Consider the following 8,759-nt stretch of genomic DNA (forward strand, 5'->3'; position numbering starts at 1 on the left):
TCCTCTAGCAGCTAAAAGATGTGAGCTCCCAAAAAAAGCTAATTGCACTAATGTACAAATATATATATATATATATATATATATATATATATATATATATGTGTGTGTGTGTGTGTGTGTGTGTGTGTGTGTATATATATTAACTTTATTATTTGCACAATTCTTAAAAGTTACAAGCCTTCTAGAACAAACAATGAGGACTGTTTGTCCTAGAAAGCTTGTAACTTTTACTGAATAAATATCTCCGCTAGACACTATTCAGTTTCAATGAGGTCCTGTTAGTAATATATATATATATATATATATATATATATATATATATATATATATATATATATATATATATATATATGTGTGTGTGTGTGTGTGTGTGTGTGTGTGTGTGTGTGTAGGTAAACAAATCAGCAAACAAATAAAGAATAATTTACAAAAACCACTAGCTACTACAATAATATAACATTACATTACATTCATGAGAGGGTCTTATGAACTGTTCATATGCCATGGACCATTACCGATGTTGCGATAATAAAAAAAAATACTCTTATTACCTATGCAATCGTAGTAAAGTTTTTTCTATTTTGTACTACCCTAATATTATTACCATTCTTTTCCAAATAAAGTTGAATATCTATGTGGAAATAGACCAGAAGGAATGGAAAAGTATAGAGGTAACTAAGGGACGATGAGATGTAGTACTTTTATAGGACCACCTACTACATTGTACCGCTCTTGATACTCTGCTATGCTTCTGTAGAAGGGAGGTGAAGTTACGAGCGCATAGGCTAAGTTTAAATCTTTATTCGAAGACACTGTGCTCTCCTAATGCTTTTGCTCTCTCCACTCTACAGAACCATACAGATCTGTACACAAGGTAAAATCCTCCCAGATGAATATAGCATCTCATTTCCACGAACTTCCAGGCACAAAGTAGAACTCCGAAGTTTCAAACAGTGACCTCAGTGCCTGTCACTGTTAACAACATGCATCTTAAGCGACTGATTATATTATGCTCTGTTTTTATAGTGCTATGTCTAGTGCTCCTTAACCATAGGTACACATTCTTATTTCGATGTCCAGGTCAGTGCAACTATTACTGGGTGCAAAGATGGTAACGAATCTTTGGTTTTATATTTTACTTAGCCTAGAGCATTTACAAAGCAGTTTTTTATGCCTGTTAAGAAACGAAACCAATGCTGTTTTCAAATTAAAACACTGATGGAAACGAATTAAGAGGCATAAAGTAGGCTTAAAACTCTTATGCAAGCTATAGACAGCCTCTTGAAACAGGTAGGATTGTAGGAAATAGGATAATCAGAAGCAATGGAAAAACTTAAAACTCACCGATAGAAGCTGACCGAATTTGAAGGAGGGGGACGTGGACTGTGGACTGAGCCTCTAAGGCTGCGTTGACACCAAGCGGATCGAACAGATTCAATTCACGAAGAATCAACATGATTCAGGATTCGTTTTGATTCGCCACACTCATTTCAATGTAACCGTTTACACCAAGCGAATAGAGTCGATTCCAATCATACCGATTCGCTTGGTGTAAATAGTTTCATTGAGGTTAGTGTGGCGAATAAGCCGAATTATGAATTGTGTTGATTCTTCGTGAATTGAATCGATTCGATCGCTCGGTGTAAACGGTTTACATTGAAATTCATGTGGCGAATCCGGACGAATCATGAATCGCGTTGATTCTTCATGAATTGAATCGATTCGATCTGTTTGGTGTAAACACAGCCTGAGGAATGAATGACTGACTCTTGAGATAGACTCGGACCTTTTGTTGGATTTTAATTTTCCTTTATATGCTGCGTTGCCTCAGTCACGCTTAATCTGGTCATTATTTTTTTAGTAGTAGTGACAGACCTCTCGTTGAAAGCATTGTCTATAGATCTTTTCCCAACTCAAGTCATCGTACTGACAAAAAAAAGCATTACAGACATTAAAAATAATGAAAAAACAATTCTAATATGGATAATAGCCATTTGCACCAATTTGAGAAATGCCCTCGAGAAAGTAAATAACATTAATAATGATAATAATAACAATAATAATAAATAGTGACTCTATATATGAAATAGAAGTGCTACCTTTAAACCACGGTGTGTTCATGGAAGACCTTGATATATCGTAGTCTTGCATTCATTATGACTCTCTCTCTCTCTCTCTCTCTCTCTCTGAGACATCTAGATTTCTGACATTTCACACACTTGAATATAATCATGGACGATGTCTGAGCATCTGAAATATCACCATTGCAGCATTTTTTTTTATTAGTTTTGTTTCTATAATTTCTTTTTTCAGATCTACGGTAACTGATTTGGTCATTCCAGCCTTTGATAACGTAATGAATAAAGCGCGACGTGTATCCATACAGTTATTTTTCTCTATGGAAAACGGTAGCCTCCTGATATCAAACTCCATGTTTACATTTGCCGTTGTCCAACCCGTGGGAAGCGTCTCTCACCACAGAGTGAATTGACCTTAGTCCAAGCTTCAGTGCGGTAGGGGGTAGTGCCGTCAGTGCACCTCATGCGGTGCACTGTAGGCATCACTTTAGGTCCTTTGCAACGTGCCTCCGGCCCCTAGCTGCAGCCCTTATCTTTCCTTTTACTGCACCTCCTTTCATATTCTCTTTCTTCCATCTTACTTTCCACCCTCTTCTAACAACTGATTCACAGTGCAGCTGCGAGGTCTTCCTCCTGTCACACATTTTAAATCCTTTACTATCAATTTCTGTTTCGGCGCTGAATGACCTCATAGGACCCAGTGCTTGGCCTTCGGCCTAAATTCTGTATTCAATTCAATTCAGTACGATAGGTTGCGTCCCTAGGGTTGGTTACGTGAAGTTAAGACAGTGTCTTATATTACTGTCTTTTTTGTGGATAGACAATGGCTACAGTAATGAAATTTATTCAGTAAATCTTGACGTGATTCAGGCCTACTGACGAAAAATACGTAGTAACGTAAGTTCATCTAGAACAAGGAATTTAGCGAAAATGATGGCGATGTTGATATGTTAATAATATCAGTAACGGTCATGATAATTATAAAAGTACGGCAATTATAATAATAATGATAATGGTTACTACTGCTGCCATGGCTAGCAACGAAAATAAAAATTATGTGAATGGTAAACTAGTAGCAAGGTCCTTTAAATATACTCTCAGCATATGTTTAAAGGACCTTTGCTAGCATTATAAGAATGAGTTGCTACGACGATGGTTTTTTAATCAAAATATATAAACAAAAGATCAAGAAATGCTGCGAAAAATCCTAAACTGGGTGAAGGTCCTTCCAGTCCTACCCATTCCTTCGAGGTCTGAGGCTTCCATGAATCACAGATAGCGATGGTGTGGTATAAAAATATTCAAAAGTGACTTACCTCGGCGTCTCTTTTGGTCGCACTAGTCTTTAGAACAGAAAAACCAACCACCCTCTCGTTATCTAATCTGTTACAATTACGTTTCCAACGGCAATGGTTATTTTCAGCCTCATACAAAGGTTCCAAGCAGACAGTTCTATGACGCTATGTAAACCATCGTCATAGAACCGTCTGACTGGTTTGCTGAAGTTCCCACTGTTCTTTTATTGTCACACAATATATATTAAAATATATAAAAGGTATTTTTGATATTCTATTTATCCTGGTCCTGATTTATCAAATTGTTGAATATATTATTGTTAATCAGTTGAATCATTCTTTTCTTTAAACGGTATATAACTATCGGATCTTTATATCCGTCTTTGTTGTTTCGTATAATTGTAAGAAAAAAGCATTCGTGTGTCCTCTTTCCAAAAATTTCAGCTGCTCTCGTTGAGGAATGACCCTTTTTCCCTTCTGCTTCTTCTTCTTCCAATGTTTGTTCAGGAATCATAAGTCTAAGACCCGCGCGTCCAACATCACGAACCCGTCATGAGCGAAATTGAAAGGCCTCGAAAGACTTTTTTTTTTTTCTCCTTCTTCTTCTTTTTTGGTGCTTGCAGGTGAATCTCTATCCCATGTTGCATGAATCATATGTTACGACCAGACGCAACTTTTGCAACTTTCAGGGAGAGGAAGAAGAGGAGTTTTCCTTCCTTTTTATGAATCATAAAAGCTGTACAAGAAGGGCAGGCTATCGAACGCGAAAATTTTATGTTCGTCTAGAGGTGCTTAAAATGTGTTTACAGCTCATTTAAAAATATATATTTTTAATTTATAACCGTGTATATATATATATATATATATATATATATATATATATATATATATATATATCTATATATATATATATATATCTGTCTAAATATATATATATATTTAGACAGATATATATATATATAATATATACAGTAATATATTTAGATACATATATATATATATATAATATATATATATATATATGTATATATATATAGTATATATATAAGTGTGTGTGTTTGTGTGTGTGTGTGCGTGTGTGTAAAAGGAGAAAGAGAGAGAGAGAGAGAGAGAGAGAGACAACAATAGCACTTAATCCTCCCTCGTCTGCTTTCGGCCTCCAACAGAAGCTGGCCATGATGAAGGATGATTTGCGGTGCACGCGAATCCGCTGAAATAACTGGTGGTACCCTCTCTGATTCGCTTCTGGAACGCTGGGATTCTCTCTCTGTGCAATCAGACATCGTTGGAACCCTCGCGTGCACTGAACCACATGCACGTCTGGGAGAAAACTGATGTCGATATTGTATCTACTCCTAATTTTCCATCTCTCATATGAGGATGAATTCAAAGGTTTTGGGAATTTTGCAATCTAGATAAATTAGGAACTTAAGAACTGGAGAATTACTTTAATCATAAACCGCAAACAAGACGAGACTGCTCTTGAACCTGAATATCTGGAAATTAACTCAAAAGTTTTGTGGTTACAGAAGTAAAAGGAGTTAATGTCTTTAGGTGAGACTAAACTTGCCTCGTATTTTAAAAGTATTATAATAAACTCAGGTTTCATTTGAAATTCAGATAACGATAAAGCAATTTCCTAAATAAGATACGCGTACTCGTTCTCTTTCGTTGGCAACAACCCAGAATTTTATTCACATCCGCAAACACAAATGATAAAAAGGACCTGAAATCTCGAGGCAGATTTCATGTCTTTATGCCATAAAAGATGAAACATAATCAAGGGTTTTTCGTTCTAAATAAATGTGAAATAACCGAAGTCTTGCTGATATACCTATCAGATATTTAGATCAAGTACATGCGAAGGACATGTCTGAAACTATCATCAGTTGATCCAAATGTCAGACGTAAAATCTAATTTTGGAAGTTTGATTGTTGTTGAACTATTTTTCATAAAAAAAGTGTAAGATACTGTACATTTTTTGGATATCATTATTATTTCAGTAGATGAAACCTATCCACATGGAACAAACACACAAAAGGGGCCATTGACTTGAACTTCAAGCTTCCAAAGAATGTTAGTTCCAATCTCCCACCGCTAAAGACCCCACACTGCAGCAGTAACCTACCATGAAACGCGATATTTGTCTGTTTTTCCTCGTCACTATCCACTCTACCAGCGGATCAGAGCACCAAAGTGAAACAAATTATAAAGTAAAGTATATAGCCGTTGACGTTATTATTTGCAAATCTTAAACTTGACTTCATAATCTATACAAACGGATGAATATATACGTATATTCAGACTTACGTGTGATTTAGAGATGCATCGGATATCTGGATCGGACCTGCAAAACATTCGCATACGCATTTGCATCCTTTGTGGTGGAAACTAGAGATGTTTGGGGTGTCAGCATCCCGGTGGGACATCTGCGTAGTTCTCAGAATCCACGTCCGCATCCCCCAGCAAATGATGTAAGCGTGACATCCGCATCCGCGGATCTCTTGCCTCTGACATCCACTACATGGTATCTAGCGTGATTAGGCCTCCTCGCCCTTAACGAAAGAAGTATTGTTTCTCCAGTCCATCTCTCTTCCCGAGTTTTTTTACGAGTATTCATCATCTGTCATTCATCTCACTTGCGGAGTCAAGGACATTTTTTTTTTAGTGTAAAAGGATGTTAAAAGTGCGGACATTTTAATGGCTGTAATGAGTGGTTGCAAGGTTAACTCATTACGGTAGTTAGAAATAATTTTAAATATTTTGAATGGTTAAACGGAAAAAAAGTCAATTTTGACATGGCCTTAGAACTGAATATCTAAGTGCGTGTGTTTCAGTGTATTCGTGTATGCATGTATATATGCATATATATTCATATACATACTGTATATATATATATATATAAATATATATATATATATATATATATCTAATATCTATATAATTATTATTAATATATATATATATATAGAATATATATAATATATATATATATATATATATATATATATATGTGTGTGTGTGTGTGTGTGTGTGTGTGTGTGTATGTTTGTATATAAATTATGTATGATCAGTACACACTGATCATGCACTATTAGAAGTTTATCAAATATGAAGTGTGCAATATTTGCAGCATAGAACACGCGAAATGTTGAGTACTCGGAAGCAGCGCAAATCATGCCTCCCTTACGGAGTCTAAATGTCAAGGAAGATCCTTGACGTGTGGCCATCCGTGAAAAAGAGCAATTATTCATCTGAGTGTGACTTTCAGTCGTTCGCCTCCTTACGATAACAAGTCCACGACGTTACTTGTGAGACGGTTTTTAGGCAGCGTCTGTAACTGAATCGCAAGCCTCCTTTATTGTTATCTGTAAAGACCCGTCCGCATTAGGAAACATTGTTTGCAAACAAAAGAAAACGCCTACCTTTGATGGCTGGGAGATTCAATTAGGCTTCTTTTCAATTTCCTTTTCTTTATAGGGAGGAATGGGGATTCGATGATGCATGCATTTTTTCTTCAAGATCTAAATAATACATTTGATTGGGAGGTAATTTATTCACATCGGCTTATTCGCTCCATCTTCCCCCTAACCCCCGACCCCCAAACATCCCAGGATGCGCGACCTCCCTTTACCACCCTCTATCGCATGAAAGCAGCGATAGATAGAGATAACGGTTATTTCAAAAATTTCCTTCACCAACGAAGCCTAAATATGTTCGCTAAAGATTTTCGGCTCAGAATAACCTTTTCTTTCATTTCCCACATTATTTTCGTAAACTCGTGTTACACCCTGTACATACACACACATACATACATAAATTATATATATATAAACATATACATGCAATGTACATGTGTTTATATACATATATGCTTGTATACATATGTATATATATAAACATACATATATTATAAATGTGTATATATACATATACATACAGAAACACTAAATGTTTTCTATTCTGGATGGGAAACAAATATACGGTAAAAATTGTTTGCAAACAATGTTTCCTAGTGTGCACATGCCTTAAGAACCTCAAAGTCATACTTACTATAGTCGTCGGAAGAAGAAATACAGAGCGCATCACACACAATCTCTCTCTTTCTCTACCTGTCTATATAGATGTCTGTCTATCCATTGCTCTCTCTCTGGTCACAACTAATGTAAAATGAGAGAGAGAGAGAGAGAGAGAGAGAGAGATTTCGTAGGGAAAATCTTCTTCCATCTAACTGGCATCAATCATAGAGATGAATTCTCCTCCACCGTGAGAAAGCCATGACGGAAGCTTACTTTGCGATAGACTAAAACTCTTGTCTCATTTTTGATTTTATGAATTTAATAATCAATGAGGTTCAGCTGACATTTCTATGCGGTGATGGCGACATTTACCGTGGCCACGCATTTACTTGCGGTGTTCCGACGATCGAAATCAACTCCTGGGCAAGGCGTTTCTCTCTCTCTCTCTCTCTCTCTCTCTCTCTCTCTCTCTCTCTCTCTCATCTCTCTCTCTATCTATCTCTCTCCTCTCTCTCTCTCTCTCTCTCACATCTTCCTTTGTTCTCTTTACTAATTTACTCTGTATATATATATATATATATATATATATATATATATATATATATATATATATATATATATAGATATATATATATATATATATATATATATATATATATATATATATATACATAATATATGTGTGTGTGTATATATATTTAATATATTTCCCCAGAAAATGTTATTTTGTCATCAAACAGATAACTAAACAGCTTCATGTTTTTCCCGAACAGGTCCACGACCTTCCGGAGTTCCTCCGAGGTGGAATACGAGACCAGACGACTCACATCACCATCCAGTACCACCAGGGCCTCTCTTCTTCGCTTGCTAAAACAAAGGCCCTTAAACATCCTCAGAGAACCATCTCTCTCACTGGACCCAGGTCAGTCTCGGCCTAACGTCTTGAACGGTATCTACCCCTAATGTTCATTACTCATGGTAATTCTAGGGAATAACTTTTCCAGGACTGTAAGGAACGTTCCCGCGAAAACTATAGCCACTAGGGATTGGGGCGTCAGAAAGTATTTCGCCATGTTTAATATTAGCCCCTGGGGGTTAATTACAGTCGACCCCCCAAAAATAACGGCAAATTCTTAATAAACGACCCAAATACTATAGGAAACTGTAATTTCCAAAGAAATACCCGACGCGGAGTTATTACCTATAGATCAATGCGTTATCATATAGCAATTGGTTATTAATCCAGTTATCAAATTCTCGACATGTATACTAGTATTGCACCAGCCCCGATTTTTTTTTTTTTTTCTTTTTTTTTTTTTTGCCATGTCCCTAGGTTAAATTATGCTGGGTGTGGTTAGTCTAGTTA

The 8,759-nt window shown here is 36.2% G+C and overlaps 1 protein-coding gene across 2 annotated transcripts in view; it reads left to right on the forward strand.

Moving 5' to 3' along the window:
* The window catches only part of LOC135219366 (uncharacterized protein C12orf56-like), a 144,727-nt gene that overhangs the window by 117,008 nt on the left and 18,960 nt on the right, over positions 1–8,759 (forward strand). For both annotated transcript variants that reach the window (XM_064256076.1, XM_064256077.1), the window contains exon 4: positions 8,167–8,315. In XM_064256076.1, the coding sequence (XP_064112146.1) occupies positions 8,167–8,315 (149 nt within the window). The remainder of the gene's footprint in view (positions 1–8,166; positions 8,316–8,759) is intronic.

This window comes from Macrobrachium nipponense, chromosome 1, assembly GCF_015104395.2.
Source record: "Macrobrachium nipponense isolate FS-2020 chromosome 1, ASM1510439v2, whole genome shotgun sequence".
Lineage (NCBI taxonomy): Eukaryota > Metazoa > Arthropoda > Malacostraca > Decapoda > Palaemonidae > Macrobrachium > Macrobrachium nipponense.